Source organism: Cimex lectularius, unplaced genomic scaffold (genome assembly GCF_000648675.2).
Source record: "Cimex lectularius strain Harlan isolate CLEC.00 unplaced genomic scaffold, Clec_2.1 scaffold149, whole genome shotgun sequence".
NCBI lineage: Eukaryota > Metazoa > Arthropoda > Insecta > Hemiptera > Cimicidae > Cimex > Cimex lectularius.
Genome location: NW_019392736.1, coordinates 13,233 through 32,125, shown reverse-complemented (window position 1 = coordinate 32,125; position 18,893 = coordinate 13,233). Strand labels below are relative to the sequence as shown.

Genomic DNA, 18,893 nt, shown 5'->3' with positions numbered 1-18,893 from the left:
GAGATCATAACAAGGTTATCATTGAGGAGGGTTCCGCCTGGAGAAAGGAGAAGCAGTCTTCTTCTACTGAAGCACTGAAGAGGTTAACGTTAGAGCTGGAAAATGGCTTCAGAAAGAAAAACCCAAGCACTGGACGAAAGCTCAAGGTAGAGGCAAGTGAATGTACAAATCACCCAAAAAGGAAGGCGAAGGAACTTCTCTCTCTTAGTTGGCATTTCACGAAAATGATATATCTTTAATCGCAATGAAGCACTGAAAAAGTGGGAGAAAACCGTATTTTCCCACGTCTTAATCAATGAATATATAGCCATATAGTTGGAGAAACGTTTAGAGCCAGTACGTGCCCCCCCCCCCAAAAAAAAGACGAAAAATTTAAACAGGAGGTAAGAAGAATAAAGTAAATTAGCGAGAAAAATTAGGAAGGAAAAAGTGTGTGTGTTGGTGTCTGTATGTCTGTGGGTGTTTCCGTGATTTCACTTTGTTTTCACCTATCATAATAAAAATACGAGAAAATACAAATGCCATAAAATATAAATCTTAATAACTACAATAACTAACATAGAACTAGAAAAAACTAAATTTGGACATGATAGTACGTTTCCGATTTTTTACATCTACATTTAGCCTACGATCAACAACGGGTTTCTACACTTAGAACTAGCAAAATTGCCCTCAGATCCAGCACTAAAGAGAGAGAAAGAAATATAGATAGAGTTATATATAGAGAGAGGGTGATAGGAAGGTAGGCAGGTAGATAGATAGGTAGACAGATAGATGATAGATATAAAGGTAGATAGATAGAAAGATAGATAGATAGATAGATAGCTACAGAGAGAGAGAGAGAGAGAGAGAGAGAGAGAGAGAGAGAGAGAAATATAGAGAGAAAAGACAGGGCTAAGTGGTGAAAGAGAATGTGGAAGAGAGAAGAAGAGAGCGCGCCGACCAAAATTAGTACAACTGACCAGATTCCAAATAGACTAATGTTTAGACTATAAAATATACACAGGACGAATCAGTTTTAGGAGCACCGTAGGAAAAAAGTACCCTATATACTAAACCTTTTTTGTGAAATGTCGCATTAATTCTTGTATGATTTAGTTAGCAGGAGAGTAATTACGTTGATATGAAAGGTAAAGAGTCAATACAATAATAGATTAGTAGGATGTGCTAGAAACTCTTCTTGTGCAGAAGAAGGCAGGAGTGCAACTTGCAGTCAAACGAAGAGACGTCACGTAGAGCGATTAGGCGAGCACGGCACGTACGAGTCCATTGACACATATGAAGTCGCGTTTCCCTTCACCCGGTCGTCTGTTACTCAATGGCTGGTAAATCATGAGTATTCATCTTAGCATGAAATTACAATAAATCGCCTCTAGTAAACTATGCTACGGTGGAAACAGTAACGAGCCGGTCTTACAACAAAACAACAACCAGTATAGGAAAGATTCCCTGTAAAACAAGTCGCTTGCTGAAAATGAAAATAAACGTGCTAACGAAATTCGTAAAGGACCTTTGAACGACTTATTCCGCCTCCAGAAAAATTCAGTTCTTCATATGTGTAACCCATATCTTACATGTCTATAGAAAGATAACGGAGATAGGTCGCAGTATTTCTATTTTTTGGCAGACCAGCCTTATAGGTCATACCGGTCGACGGGCATTCCTACATGCAAATAAAGTTTACCTAATTCAAAAAACAAAATACGTATAATACAAATATAATTTTTTTACTGTCTACATATATTTTTAAATATTTTTGATGTTGTACAGAGTATGATCGAGCATAATCTAGTGAGAGAAAAACTTTTAGATGTTTCTTAGAAATACGTTTAGATTTACATGATTTTATGACTTTGGCTAAATTATTGTAACGTTTTATAGATTTAAGATAGATGGTTTTATACATTTAATGAATTATAAAGAAAGAGTGAGAGAGGGAGCGAGAGGGGGGAGAGAGAGTGAAAACAAAAAGTTACAATGTTTATAAAATTACATATACAAACTAAAACTTCAAAAGTTGGCATTTTACAAATTTAAAAGAAACTACATCACTGTTTCACTTGCAAATCTTCTATTGTCAACAATGGAAATACTTTTTCTACAATAATTTACAATAGAAATAATAAAATCGAAAATCATTTATTTTTTTAATATTTTTATTATCTAATCTAGATATTTCATTTTTTCCTATATATGCTTGTTATTTACATAGCTATTTCCTTGTTGTTATTGTTTTTCTCTTTGTACTTACACACCTGATGTCCATACAATTCAAATTCAAAAGTATTTATTTAATACTTTACCTCTCGATTTAAATAAATAAAGAATATATAATGTCTTACAACTTAAAGTCGTACACAATAATATATATACTGTACGATACGAAACAATGGTTCGGCACATTATCTCTCGCGGCGGTGTTCATATACAAAAAGTGGGATTAATAAAAATAAACTGTTTTCTAAAAATAAATAATATAATAATAATAAATATAAAAATAAAGCCAAAAATATACATATTCTCATCATCATCCCTTATAAATGATGGAATTTCTTTCGAATCCTAAAGGTGGTTAGGAATGTTTTCAACCAGGAAGCACTTAACTGGATTAACGGCTTAAGTAATTCGATGTGGTTTTGGTACAAAAAGAATGGGACGAATGTTTTCCTATAAAACTTTTTTTACAAGTGTACGTGTATTGACAAGATTAGAACGAAATTAGTTACAAGCAGTGTCACCATTATTATTCGTTACATTCTTGAGTAATTATTTTTCCTTTCGAACGGACTACATGGTCATTACTGTTTAGATCCTAGTAGATCCTAATAATCTAACGATGTAAAAACATTTAAATATCATTGAGAGTTTGATTTGCTTGACAATTTAGTTATTTTTTATTTTTATTTTTTATTTTTTTAGAAAGCTTCGTTTATCATCCTTTATTCATAAAAGAATTTCGGGTTTTCAAGGCACGTATCTACACTTTCAAACTCGTTGTGTACATCCGTTCTTGCAGACATCATTTCCTCTTTTACAACTAAACTCGGCCGATTGTGTCAACGAGCAAAATGTTTGGATTTGCATATAACAACTTAAATTATTCTTATTGTTTTCACTAAACCGTTTAAATTTTTCCTTTTGACCACATGATGATGATTACGCGGTGGTACCGTTACGGCAATACGGTCGTCCGTGGGCGTTTCGGAAACTACCGTGGGTTAAAGGCCTCGATTTCTGAACTCTCATTCCTATTAAATGGGGAAAACAAGTCCCAAACAAGAGGTTAATCCTCCTACAGTACCGTAGAAAGTTTTGCGCAGACTGAACAATGGTGGACAAAATATATACAAGTTAAATGGTTCAAAGTGGAATGTTAGTGGAAAGTTAGTAAAAACGTTTATTGTCTAATTTTATAAAATTATTGTGAGACAACAAAAAAAACTTTCCCCGAGCAAATCAAAAATATTTTTATCTGTAGATTTCAGATGTTATACAGACAATCTATGTTTTTCTCTCTTATTTATCGTCAAAAACTGTGGAAGCAAAAAAGTACAGTGTGATAAAGCACACTAAGTAGGCCAGATTTTAAATAGGGTAAAACGATTACTAGGTATTTACAGTCATTGGTCATATTTCTAGAAGAAAATATTTATGAAAAGCTCAGAATGATATGATCAGCAAAATCTAAAAGAAGTGAAACTATCCCATTATAAATTATTATAATACACTAGAAAGTATGGGTCAAGATATATACTGACTGGAACACAATATTGCCAATCAGAACAAAATAATATAAGAAGATAGAATGAATAATTAAAGAAAGATAGATGAGAAAAATATAGGTGGCCTATGACCAGATATGGGTGCGTTTTGTTGTAATGCTCATGTAAATTCGTTCAATGATTTCAATGATTATAACTAAAACAATAAGTCCAGCTTGAAATAAAAATCCAATAGGATCCGTGCCAATTTGAGTAGGTGGTAATAAATTAAGTGATGCTCAATGATCAATTTTATTTCTCTAAAACATGACAGAGGTTATAATTCGCTTCTAACTAGAAGTAGAGACATGTCTTGTTAGAGTGGATTTAAGGGAGGAATGTGTCAATTAGTCGTAGGACGATCCATCAACTTGCAGATCGGGATATGTACTGTTAAATGCTTTCTTCGGTTAAACAAATCGACGTACTTGTTATTTTGTAAACCTTGCCCCTAGTTTAAATAGTACTATTATGGTACTTAGCGGCCAGGTGATAAAAAGGCAGTCAGATCATCTGTCGGAAATTGATCTGGTCTGCTTTTTTTCGCTATTGGTAGGAACATCTACAAGCCAGGTAGAAAATTGCTCCTAAACGCAGCTCACTCTATATCAATAAATAAATCTAATATAATAATAAATGTCCATGCAACAAAAAAAATTATTTAGCTTTTACTCAAGATAATTAGCACATTGCTTTCCGAGTCAAATACTTAAAAAGGCGAGGACTTAAAATGTTACTTAGTTTAATAAAGCGTATAACTTTTAAACTTCCCCGAGCATGACTTAGATTTAAGGAGCTCTTTTTCTTCTGATAATTACAGGAGTGTTCGTGCTGGCCATTCTTGCGTGCCCGGTTCGGCAGGTAAAGAATGTACACTTTGAAGAGAACAATAACATTTAACAAATCTTTTTAATGGTCTTATGAAACATTGCATACTTCAAACACAATTAACTGAAATTTTGTAAACAACCAATGAAAGTTGTTGTGCAGAGAAAGATATCAGATTTTTGTATTCGTTGGAAAGTAGTAGGTTTATTAACCAAGACCATAACGCCTCTTAGTTTTTTTTATGTTACCCAGAATATAAATTACTAATTTGTTAAAATTAGGCCGTTTCACAACATATCTCTTGAGATTTATACGACTAGAAAGCCGGTGTTAAAGTTATCTAGCAAGGTCTCGAATCTCTGTGTTACAAAACGTGACGTTGATCTTGTCAATGATAAAAGGTACAATATAAAGTCCTTAACATTTCGTCACACCCTCATACATTTTTGTGCGTAAGGCTCTTTCTTTTTGGTATTAAATTGAAAAGTTGGAACTGGGACAGCAGGGGGTAAAAGAAAATGTCAACTTTTATTAGATGGAACAAAAAGCAAATGTAATGCCATAGTTTTGGCCACATACCAGAAACATTTTACCGGTCTTGGTGTATTACAATGTCTATTAAACTAATAAAAATACAAAAAGAAAACTTGAGAAAACTAACGTTTTCATTTTGCAGGCATTAGAAACAAATAAACTGCAACTCGGTTTGGTCTTCATGAAAAACGAATTAAATTGTTTATCAAGTTTTCGACCGATTTTAAGACCTATTAATCTCAAATATGTCTACAAATTGACATAATTACGTTTATGATAGACAATTTCAAAGTTCTTAGAATAACGACTCCATCCCAACATTACCAAGGACAATAACGATCTAAATAGGTATTTTTTAAATTAATTATTTCAATTTGTACACATATTTAAGATGACTCTGATGAGCCCTTAAAACGGGTAGAAAGCTTGGCAGTAATAATGGAATTTGCTTTTTCATAATGACCATACCGTTATCCAGATTATTCTTGTATGTACAATACCCAAAAGGCGCTTAGTAGTGAAGTAAGCGAATAAAAATTTTCGTTTAAAAAAAAAAAGTCAATTCGTTTTAAGCACCGTTTAAAAAAATTATCCCGTAATAACAAAAGATACGTTTTGGCAGGATTCGCCGGGGGCAAATTGTTTTTCGCGCAATGTTCGGTAGTTCACTAAAAATTTCATAACAACTCTGGATTTTATCCAAATTCAACGTTATTCCTACCGTTAGAAAGTTTAATTTTTCCTCTTCCAGTCTTTTCAAATACCGGTTTGATTTGATTGCCTTCTCAGTGGGAATAATAAAAAGAAAAAACTCCTCAAACGTTCTATTTTATATCTCCAATTCAAATTTAGTTATGGAAGTCAAATTCTATTACTTGCACTGTATATGGTTCTAATATACCTGTACAGTATTTTGTGGATCAGTAGAGTCTTTTTAAAAACTATCACTATTTTTATGAATTCCGAAAAATACGCTAGAATCTTGCACTCGAGTCTAATATTTTTCGATATATTGTCACCAAAAAAGGTGTTATTATCGGTGAAACCATTTCCGTAGATACTCCTTGTAAGAAGGACTAAGGACGATAATTATTTGGTGATAAAAGAAAAATGAAGCTTATCCAACTTCAAACGTCTCCTTCTTGGTATTATTATATCCACAAAGAACTTTTGTCATAAGCTGATCAATCTTAGTATATTTTTATTTAATAATGTATATTTTAGTAAATTTCATTAAAAATATATAATACCGTAAAAATATAATTTTTAATTATAATAACTGTTTAAGGTTATATTAATGTTATTTAATATTGAACGAATGAATCTGGTTTGGTTTCTTACATGTTTTTTAAATTTATTTATTTTCAACATTGAGTTAAGAATTAAGAACAAATTATTTCAGACCACAATTTTTTCGCTCCCTAAAATAAAGTAAATAAAGTAAATTAGAAAACAAAATAAATAAAGTAAAATATCTTCAACTACCGTCTTAATACAGAAAAGAAACATAACGACATATTTACATACTATGGTAATAACATAAATTTTGACAGTGGATTACATTAAAGGAAAATTTGAAATTCATATTTTAATTGAGATTACATAAACATACATTAAGGGCAGATTTAAAATTCTGAGTAAGGAATTTCTTTTGCTCAGTGCCTGCTTTATAAACAACAATATATGTTATATTTGTTGAGGGCCGTAATGTTTCTTTGCCTATCCACATATTGATCGACTTATTTAGATCTAATGTTAGGCTGAAAATGGCACTATAGTAAAAATATAAAGTATTATTATCAAGCGTATCTTCAAAATATGTAGGGCACTTTTTTTCAAGGAAAAAATTGCGCTTTTATATTACTAAGGTGAAGTGTGGGAGACTTCATTTAAAAAGCGAAGTTGAGCTATTCAACGTACATTATGCCATTTGATATTTTAAATAAATTGCTTTCAATATTTGAAACTATAGCATTAATTATCATGCTTTGTAAACATATATCAGTAAGGTCCTATGCTAACTAGCCTAGCATGTACAAAATCTGCTAATGTTGATAGTCTTTTTGCTTAAAATGTTTTTGTGTCGATAAAAAAATATATTGTTAAAATAATTTTGTCCAAACTATTTACAATTCTATACATTACCTATTTTGCAATAAATTGTAATTTGTATAAATTTAATATTATAAAGCAGATAATGTATACCTTTTATACATACAGTGTTCATATATCCAAACTAACACTTAGATTTACCATTATGTACTAATAATATAATTAATTTAAAAATCAAACCGGGTTAAAAATCTATAATGAGATAATTTATACAATTTATATGCATCGAGAAGCTAGTTACGGAAATATTTTAGAAACGCACATGACTATACATGAAGAATAATAATAAGTTATTTATAAATGCACTAGCATATCCCATTTGTGCTTCAATAATTTGTAAACACAAATGGCTAATATGTAATTAATACTTGCATAATCAATTAATTTCAACTCAAAAAGGATGTACTAATAATTATCGGAATGTTATCCCCATATTCCAACTTGTGTATAATTTATATTTACAATATCCGTTGCAATGTTTTTGTTTGGTTTTTAGCTTAGTTTTTGTGTACCTATCGAGTATGTTGGTGTAGTTCAATAGTTTCCGTGTGCAGTCGGATCAGATATTGGGCCAACCGGTATCACGATATATCCTGAACCGGCCAAAGGTGAAATACACACGATCACGCCTATGAATTGAAAATGGGAAGATCCCGTGAATCGAGCCAAGGACAATGAATTTTAGACAGGGGCTTTTGACTTTTCGTTTCATTTCCGAGTAAACTGACAAAGGGCGTTCAACAAAGTGCTTCCTGATGAAAGACACAACTGAGGACATCAGTTCTCCTTGAATACGATCATTGGGTCGAAGATCTGGTTTAGATCAACCGCATCAAACCTTTATAAACCTAAATCTGCTTAAGGTGAGTTATCAATCAAAGTTACATAAAATGACTCAGACTGCGCGGAAAATATGCGATATTTACGTGCTGATGTTTTAAGAAAAAGCATCGTCCGTATGTATTTGTTCAGTTGTTTATGACACGATAACACATGGAATACATGTATTTAAACTAATTTTAATATAATTTCTATTATTGAGATAGACGCGAATAGAATATTTATAGAAGAGATATACCAAAATCATTCGTAGAATATTAGAAGCAAAATTATTATTTCTTAATTGGCAACGCTATGAAAGGTAGATCAGGTTTACGAATTGCTATTGATTGATTATTTAAATAATAAGTTTTGCTTTTAGGAGCTTATCTTTTCCATAATAGTGTTTATAATTAATTTTTATTTAATTTTAGTTGAACTCTTATGCATGTTTCCTCTTTTGCATAAGTTTCCCCTGGAATTTGCTTTGTACGTGATTAAGCCCATTTTATTTTATACATTTTTATTTAATGTATCAGTATTTTTATTTTATATCTAAACGACTGTTACCATTCTAAGGACCAATGATTCATTTTGGCAACAACCTCCTGCAGACGGATTTTCCATCCACGCTAAGTACTTTTGTTAAATATTTTTAAATTATGTACACATTTATCATTAAAAGTGTGTATATCTATCTAATAATATTAGTTAAGAGAATCTTTGCAAATGTTTGTTGAATTAAATCAATTCTCTTGTTTAAAAATGGAATTTTTGAACAAGAGAATTGATTTAATTCAACAAAAATTTGAAAAGATTCTCTTAACTTTCAAATAATAAAAACAATACACAAAGCAAAATAATATCAGTGGTAAATTCCTCGCAACCGATTCCCCAAAATATTTTGTTACACTAGCGCCAAAAATTCCTACATCTCTATTGAGTTTTATATAATTCTTTTGATAGTTTGTGGAGACATCAAGGAAATATGTGCTGCAGGGTTTTCAGCGGTTCTTTATTTAAGAAAAGATGCCAAGAAAAGACAACGAACGGAACACAGCCCATCAATGGTTCTGTTCAACCGTAAAATAACTAATTTATTGTGGCAAATTTAACAAGAACAACAAGAACAGAAGATCAATAACACGTACGAAAATTCCTTTCCTGGATGGATATTAATGAAAAAAATGTATTAACCAACTTTGGCTTCATTTGAAAAATTAAACAATAACTAATTAGCTTTTCAATTTTCTTAAATAGATTATTATTGCCACTTGAAACAAAATATAATTATTTTCCTATTGCCACTAACAGGTGGTTTTGTAAATCACCCTCGATTTCATTCTTTATAGCAGTTAGTGTTTCTAACATTAATCTAAATTCTGTAATTGGATCTCAATGGTTGTATGGTTTGTTGTATCGTAACAAAATTTTAAAAAATTAAAAAATGGCAAACTTTGGAAATGGATATTTTTTCACCATTTTAAGCCACAGACCGGCTCTAAGTCTCAATTTTTAGAAAATTTTACGCTGAACAAGATGGTTTGTAAATGTTTTACTACCTTCAGTCTTTCATCAATAAATTCAAAAATTCGGGAATATGTTAATTTTTGCACTTTTTACGAAAACGGGGAGAGAGAGAGTGTTTATTTTCCATGAGCACGTAAAAACCACGTTTTTGCCAAAAAAAATCGCGAATACTCGAAAACGGTGGGGAATTAGCAATGTGAAAAGTGGCCAACTGAAAGCTTATTAAAATTTCCTATCGATTGCTATCGGTCCACCACTCCAGGTCGATTTCCTGGCTCCAAATCTCAATTTGAAGTTTCCGTAAAAAGTGCAAAAATTAACATGTTCCTGAATTTTTGAATTTACTAATGAATTACTGAACTTGGGAAAACATTAAAAAGAAAGCTGAGAAAATACGCATTTCCAAAGTTGGTCATTTTTTCGTGCAAAAACAGGTGGGCAGTGTTTTTTTTAACCAATTTTAAATCTTACCATAGTAAAAAACATTCGTCCAACTTACTTGACATGCTTTTTAACAATATTTCGGAAAGCTTTGTTATTTAAATTTGACTTCTCGCCCGCTACATTGCCGGGTAGTTGAACGTTAAGCCCCTTGTGTTACTGGAATTTATTTTAATTTATTTAATATGTACTTTTTATTAATATTTTATTGGGTTTTAGTATGGAATCAGGAAGAAAATTGTGTCATTGTCTTGAAAAACACGCCATTGAATTAGTGTCTTTCGTTTTTCATGTCTGTTCATCTTCTTTGATTCAAATGCAAATAAAGTTGTGTTTTTTTTTTGCACGACCTGGCGTTTACACTTGGATTTAATTGGTGCCTTGTTCTCTTTACAAGTTATCGTGCTGAATTGGGGCGTGCCAATATTAATCATCTTCTTTTGACGACGTTGCTTTTCTCTACCCCCTCGACCTCCATCTCGAGTGGATGGCTCAAGCATCGCAAAGCTCTTCAATGGTTTAGCGTAAAAGTTCAAAGCGTCCGACTGATTTAGTATGGCAGATTGTTCAGAAATCTTACCAAAATTTGTAAAATGGGTGATTTGTTACAAAAAATTTATAAATAACACTGTTTATAAAGAAGGAAATGATCAGTACACAATTATAAGGTCTATTGTATGTTTATACTGCATAAGAGCGAGTGAAACATGAGAGGTCATACGATAGTTGTAAGTTGTAAGTTAAGTAAGTAGTAAAGTTGTATTTTATAATGAACCTAATTTTAAACGATATCGATGTGAAAATTTATTTATTTGGCGTAAAATTGAAGAGTTATTATTTCAAAATTTAAAAGGACAAATTTTTCGGGTTGGGTGGTTGCTGAGGATATGTTTTAAGATGAGAAACTCATTTTGACTATTGGATGTTGATTATATTTTTAGATGATGTATGGTTGTAACATATTTGTTCTACTTTTAGGGAGAAATATTTTGCCACGTAACCCCGGAACCAGGTTTCTTCAAGGGTGCAGTTATACGAAGATCGCACTGTTTAAAATAAGAGCCAGCTGGCCTTCGGATCCCAGAAGGGAGCAGGTGATGCTATACCATGCCACGTGTCTGTGTACGAGACCCCCTTTGTTTGCTTTTAGCGGTAGAATATGTTAGACTCATGTAAGTCTGTTTTTCTTACGACTTAACCCTCCTAGCGCTTAATTGTTCCTTGTTTGACTGTTTCGCTCGTTCGAAAAACGACAACCATTAGGCGACAACAGTTAACCGGATTTTTCGCCACAGTTCTCTAACTTTTCAACAAATTACTTGCGTTTTGAAATTCAAATCGTGACTAACCAGTGTTTTATTCACCGATGACTAACTATAGACGGGAAGAACGATTTTGGTATTCAAAAGAAAGGAGTGCGTCCCAGCGCATCCTTCAAGGCGTGTCATTTGCGTTCCATTGTCAAAGAAAAGTTCGGTCAACTCTCAAAGTGGAACCGTGTAAACATCAGGAAACATTATTTACACATTTCCGGCAACAGACAAAACCCCTTTTTTCCCGGTCGTTTTACGACTGGTAATGGGTAGGAAAGGGCCAGAGTTGGGCTTACAAAGTGTTTCTGTTATGTCCACACAGTATGGCCCTCCTTTACGATTCCTCAGGCCTAAGTAATTAGTTGTTAGACAAATTAAAGAAAGTTTTACAATTTTCGATTAATATTTTTATTTGTGTAGGGAAATAGATTTTTACAAATTAAAAAATGTTAAAAAACAATTAGTCCTTTCAGAACGAAAATTTTTTCGTCTATAATTGTACTTCATTCATAAAGTATCCTTCGATGGCGAAGCGTTCCGCTTTTTTCTGGCTGAGCCTGGCCGACTTCCAAAATTAAATGAGGCTTGAAAAATTGTGCCCAGCCGCTGTAATTTCAGTTTCCCTATTGACTAATTGGGCTGTTCATGCCAATGAAAAAATTGGTATTGTCCAGTTTTGACGAGAGGCCGTTTAAATGATTTGTCAAGGTTTTAACGTATCAAACAATAACCCAGTCAAAATTCGCAGTTATGACTAATTTGGTCACTTAGGGTTAAAATATTTTTGGTTTTTACAATAATTACCAATAAATACATTTTGGCTTATTTTAAATAATTATAACCCATAATTATTAGTTTGAATATATTAAACAACAACTTACAAAAAATTTAAAATAAGACTAATTTGGACAATTTAGTTTTAAAATACTATTGCAAATTTTAGGTTAAACATTTCTCCATCTTCAGTTTTGGGTCTGCGTATGTCATTTTATATCTTCTTGAACACCTTATAGAGAAACATACAATTCACAGCAGAACTAGAATACAATAACAGTATTAATTTCTTGGCTCTAACAATGACTAAAAAGGACGGCAAACTATATCATATATACAAAGTACATATTTTAAATTTATTTATAACGTTAAATATAATTACATATTCATATATGTATATTGTAATATTTTACACAGAGATTTTAGTCAATTATAAACCACAGCAGGTTTTTGTAATACTATCGACCTACCATCACCAATATCGACAGCAAACTATAAATCGGCATATACAGAAAATCAACAGCGTGACAAGCCGACTCAAATAACCCTAATCGACAGAAAACGACAGCACTAAAATACATGATAGGCAAACTAACTAACAGTACTAATTATTAAAAAGAAATATGAAAACAAACTAAAAACAATAAAAAAAACGACAGCCCCGAATATCGTCTATATCAAAAACACAAATCAACAAAATGGTAAACCAAACGACAACACAAAAACAGACTTTGAATGGACTACATTCATTAGAAAAAAGAGCAGTATTAGTTAAGAAAAGTACAATCTAACGAATCTATTTAACACATTTGGCATTAAAACAGCACTGAAGACCATGAACATATTCGAAAAACTACTATGGTATGGTATGATATGGGGAAAAGGATACTAGGAAGCGGGGTTTGCACTCCCCACGCACTGCAGCCTTCTGGCTTATTGTACCTTCCTAGTCCCTTAGTAGGCTCAATCCTTCTTCTTAGAAGTATCAGGTCATTGACTGTTGCTGCTGCAATTTGATTCCCTAAGTTTTTTCCGTACGTTAGGTTAAATCTCCAATGAGCTGTTGCTTCGCTTTCGAAGATGATATGAGTGGCTGTTTCCTCCTCCTCATTACATAATCTGCAAATGGGATCATCGCTGTATGTACCCATGTTTTGTAGATGTTTTCTCAGATGCCAGTGACCGGTTAGTAGTCCTACCACTCCTCTGAGTTTGGCCCTCTCCAATTACTGCAGTGCTTTTGCCAGTCTTGGTGAGGGTTGTTTCATCATAAGTTTACTATGTCTAGCACCGCTAGAGTTTATCCACTTCTGCTTTTGTTTTGTTTGGATCCATTCTGCGGAAAAACTACTAAGACAACATGGCATATCCGCCATAGCGTGTGAATGCGAGATAAATACATCGGATAGACAGATGGAAAAATGAAAGACAAATACAAAGAACATATACGATCCTTAAAAGACAATGACATAAACCATACTAAGCAACTGATCTCAGCGAAAACCATCTCTAACCGTTCAAAAGCATGAATCACGACATACCCAAAAAATACGAAAAAATGAACATAAGTTTTTTTTATATTCTTTTATTTTTTAGTTTTAACAAACTGCATATAACATTTAACACTAAAAAAACTCATAACAACCACAATTCACACACATTTCCAACATTTAAAAAAAATGGACCGATGATCCCTAAGACCGACCGTAACAATTACAAAATTCCTAACTTTATCCATTAAAGGCACCAACACCTCACTATATTATAAAAGAGACATGGCTTCAGAAAAAACAAACAGATTCAACATTGAAGATAGCGAAATGCTAAACCGCGTCTGACATATTAACACACCGGGCATGGACAGACCAAAATGATCAGTACCGACCGAATTACAGGTTCATCACCTCGCGACCAAGCGCAGTAATTTCACAATTTATTTTAACGAATTGTAAAAAATCGTTATTGATTTTAACATACCATACACTTAATGGAAATTCTAATTATGGCTAATTTAGTCAATTCAGACTTAATACGATTTTTACATTATTTCCATAATCAGACTGTAATATTATAATATATATTTTGATTGATTTATTTTTTAAATGTGCAGTCAACTGCAGTATTTATTTATTTGTAAGCTTATAATAATAATTAAAATGTGAGGTTTTTTCGTGTAGTCTGTGAGTTAAACCTGTAATTTGGTCCTCTGCCTACTATCGTTGGCAAAATAATAAAACATAGCATGTCCAGTTTAGACGGCCCGCCTGAATTTATCTTGAACATATATCATTATCAAAAAAATACGTCTTAAATATTTTTCAGACTAGTTGAAAATTTCGACTTGTTTAAAAAAAAGTTAACAGTGTACCTCAGGACTAGCAAAGTTTAAAATTGCAGGTATGCACATCATTTTAAAAGATATTTCCCAATGAAATTAATCAAGGCCGCGATTCGATTTTAAATTGGTCAAAAAAAGGAAACGATGTATATGTTAAATTTCGAATTTTACTACTATTTACTAATTATATTTACATTCAGAAATGATTGTCGGTTCGAATACAGTATAACTATTGTAGAAAATTTTCGGTATGAATTCTTCGAAGTTGTAATTATGTATTTTATTTAATTTCCTACATACGAATTATTTCATGAATTTAATGTTTGTTTATAATAAATCATAATCTTAAGTAAATTAACACGAATGTTGGATGAAAGCATCGCTTGGCTAGTTTTGGTAGACGGGAGAGGTTTCAGTGAATAAACGGTGATTAAAATTTTCAATTTTCGTGGGTGAATAATGCGGCTATTATTTATCAATGAAAGAGCCGCCTCTCATATAATATTTCCCTTCGTTAAAACTGAACAATGCCAATTTCTTGATTGGCATGAAAAGCTACCGTTTAAGACTTAAAAGGCGGGCGTATTTCGCTGCAATTAATTCAGGCAAGAGCAATTAAAGAAGCGAACTAAAACGACAGGGTGAAAACAATTTTACCCTTTTTAGATTCCATGTAGACAATTTGTTCTTTCCAAAAAGCCAAAATTTCTTTTAGACTTTAAAAGAAAAATATCTTTAAAGAATGTAATTAAGTAAAAATAAAAATTTATTTGAATTTCGTCAATTTTTCAAATTATTCATGGTATTCGGTATTTTTTAAAGGGTTTTATTACCTAAGATTAATTGAGAAGGACGTACCTAATTTCATCACGGTCAAATTACTTCACAAATTGGGCCATTTTTTAAGTTCGATTCCTTTTTAAGATATGTTATCAAAACCCTTCATTTCAGACGTGTTCTGCCTACCGCAGCGACGGCAACACCATTAAGGAAGCCCCACACCGTCGATTTCTACCTGCATCACACTAAAAAAACAAGATTTTGATGACCCTAATAATGTACAAACATAAAAGGAAGAAAGGACGAACGTTCGGGCAATTCGATTGTTACTGCAGCACCCAAATTGATAACACAAATATGAGACGGTGAGTATTTACGTTTTTACAGTTTATTGCTTTAGTTTATAATTTTACAGTTTATGTTTAATTATTGCTGATTGGTAGTTAATAACAAAATTTCATTTAAAATTATTAAAAATACAATATCATAGCAAGATTCCTTCCTATTGAATAAAACAATTTTATTCAGGAAATAATGCTTAACGTATTTTTATTTCCAGAGTATACTATAAGCAATTGATTGGCCTATTTTACCCACATTTTAAACATCGTCCAATTTAGAGTCGATATAGATTTTTTGTATGTAACAAGGATATAAGCAGAGTACTGCAAGACTTCCATTTTACAAATTTACCTTCTCTCATCCTTTATAACGAATGATCAAATTATGCGATTTCATTTAGAAAACTACATAATTAAGCTATGGGTGAAAGAGCTCAGTGTCAATAAAGAATATAAAATGCTTCCTATTTTGGCTTGCCCTTAAATCTACGTTGATAGAATTTTTGAACATTCTCTTTCAAGGATTTTTTTTAATAATCGGTTCTTTACAAGGAAGAGGATTTGTACACACATCGACAAGTTTAACTAGAGTAACCGACAAATCGTAAAGAACTAAAGTTCACCAGATGTTTTGGACACTAAGTTCTAAGTATTCTAAGATGGCTACATACAGTGGTATTTGTAGCTCCAACTTTGGCTGATAATACGCGAATGATAGCAATCTAATTCGGGCTTACACTGTAGAATAATTCAGCACTATCACCATCCTATAGAATCAAACAAATCCTATAGCAGATACTCCCTAACACTTGCAATTTAAGGACTGCTACAGCTATCAATAGGGAGATTTTGCATAACGGTAACTATAAATTGATTGAAATGAGCACACTCAGATTTAACGAAATGATATCTGGAATAGCATTTATAACATCCGTGAACGGTGCATTTGTTCACATGCTTGTAAGACACAACTATAACCTGAACTACAACAAACTCCCCTGGAAACTTAGACAAAATCCGCTACAAAATCTTCAAATAGCGTCAATGCTGTTGACTACGCATAACGGTGATGATGAAATAGTGGAAACGTTATGCAGTTTCTCTATTGTTTGTCAAAATTGGATTATTCTCAATCTCACCTGCAGAGGTCACAACAACCCACAATACAATCTTGAAAATACGCTGCGCTACAGTTTGTACTCGACTCGGCGTTCCATTAGAACCTCAAAATATCTACTATTACCATCATAATAAAAGAGGCCTATGAGAAACTCCCATAGCAACGATAACCACCGCAACACCCTCATGAGGCATGCAGCTGGAACAGACCACCACGACGCAACGCCAGAAGGCTTACGCCCACAAGACTCTCTGTATAAATAATATCGAAGGGTGAGCAGCATTCAGCTGTTAATTAGTATAAATGAACTGCTTGTTTAACCACGTGTATGTGTATATAATTCTACAGGCACAGCCATTGGGTTGGAACGCAAATGCAAATATCATATTAATTAAGCATAATTAGATTTCCGTAAATAATGAAATTATTTTGTTTATATTAACAAAAAATTAACTTTAAAATTAACATAAAAACCAGGTGATTACAATTAGTTCAAATGCAGTTATTTTATTGAGATGGTAACGACCACATTCAGTTTGAGAAACCACAGACATAAAATGACAACAGATTATAAACATAAAACAATAAAATAATTACGTTGTTATCATTTCATTAAATGAGGGACATGTCAAGTTTGGTCCGTTTCCAGAACAAGGTGAATTCATCGGTATTAACATAATTACTGGCCGGCATTCTGAATAAAACGTTAAAGGGCATTTCGTTCATTTAAATTCCAAGCGGTCTGTTTTAACCCTTATCGTCTTACGCACTAATTGTAATTCTAATATTTAATTTATCCAAAAGAGAAATACTGATTCTCTTATTTCCAATTAAGCTCAACTAAGCATTGATGGCGTTGAAGGTTTCACCGTTTGATCAAAAGGAGAAAATTCAGGGAAAATTTGCCTTCACCCTATGTTCAATTACAGTTCAGACTAAAAACTAACAATCATATCACCCAAATAAAATGTTTATTAAAAGACAGATTAAGCCTGAAGTTCTCGGGATTAATACTAGTTCGTACACGAACCAAATAAATAGATAAGTATTAAAATAAAAATAAATGCCCAGTGAGAATAACAGTAAGGAGAGATAACACCTTACATTTAAACATAAAAAATGAAAACTGATAAAAAAAACTATAAATATTTTCCAAAAACTATGCAAATATTTACCAAATGTAAATAGAAACGTAAATATAAAATTACAAATACAGACACAAATATACACGACATATATACAAATTTTTGTAGGTTGCAACCTGCACTCGCTTGTTGCAGGTCATCTGGTACGAATGGTTAACGAAAAGGCTTCTTTTCAACGCATCCCATATTTTTACTGTTCATATATATTAAAAACATAACTTTTTTAAAATTTCCCCCTTCCTTTTGGTTATAATGCACAATTCACGTGCGTTTATGGTGGCTTCTTGAACAAAGGTGTTGGTAAAATTTTTTATTAATTTTTAGACATTTTACACGTCCCTTCTCAAAAAAAAATAAAATAAAATAAAACGATGCACAGTTAAAACGAAAAAGCGACGGAAACTCAAGCTCCAAAAGCTTCTACTGAGGTTCTACTGTTCTACAGTGAAATCGATAGTTCCTTAACCTCTATAAAGGTAAAGAATTAATAATAAGAAAAAACAATATAGTTTATGTGAAAAAAACAACAGTTTCAAGTTCGGAAAATTGACAGTGTTTTCCAAAATGGAAATTCTTAGCAAAAAATGTTATAAAATTACTCACTTTAGTCATCCAAAAACATGCACGTCAAATTTTATCAATCTGATTTAATAGTTTTTGATAAAAGCCTGCCTATGTGGAGGGTTTTTTCATATAGACACAATTGGACTTTATCACAAAGTTAAGTTAAATTTATAAATTATATATTGCCATTATTGATAATGATATAACAAACAAATCAAAATGAACTTAATGGAAACGATGAACTTTGGAACTTGTGGGAGACAAGAGTCCAGAAAGGCTGAAAGGCAGAATAACAGGGGGATTCCATCTCGAAACTGCGGACAGACCACCTCGCAGTTGGCTACTTCAACTTTTATTGGGAAGAATGATCTGGTCCAGAGAACATCAAGAAAAGAGAATTCAACGAGTGAGTTTCCTATTTCCTCCTTCCATATTTCCTTAATTGTATTCCTTTGGGGTTGCGCAAAGATAAATTTTAATTCACTTATTTTTA

At 32.4% G+C, this 18,893-nt stretch overlaps 1 protein-coding gene and 1 long non-coding RNA gene across 3 annotated transcripts in view; one reads left to right on the top strand and one right to left on the bottom strand.

Moving 5' to 3' along the window:
- The window catches only part of LOC106667887 (tensin), a 302,717-nt gene extending 284,254 nt beyond the window's left edge, over positions 1-18,463 (bottom strand). For both annotated transcript variants that reach the window (XM_024226959.1, XM_024226962.1), the window contains exon 1: positions 18,440-18,463. In XM_024226959.1, the coding sequence (XP_024082727.1) occupies positions 18,440-18,448 (9 nt within the window). In that variant the 5' untranslated portion in view covers positions 18,449-18,463. The remainder of the gene's footprint in view (positions 1-18,439) is intronic.
- LOC106667890 lies at positions 7,758-17,162 on the top strand. Its single transcript, XR_001340663.2, has 4 exons — positions 7,758-8,098; positions 11,004-11,197; positions 15,402-15,595; positions 15,790-17,162. It is a non-coding gene; the product is annotated as an uncharacterized LOC106667890 (long non-coding RNA).
- Positions 18,464-18,893: the final 430 nt, after the last annotated feature.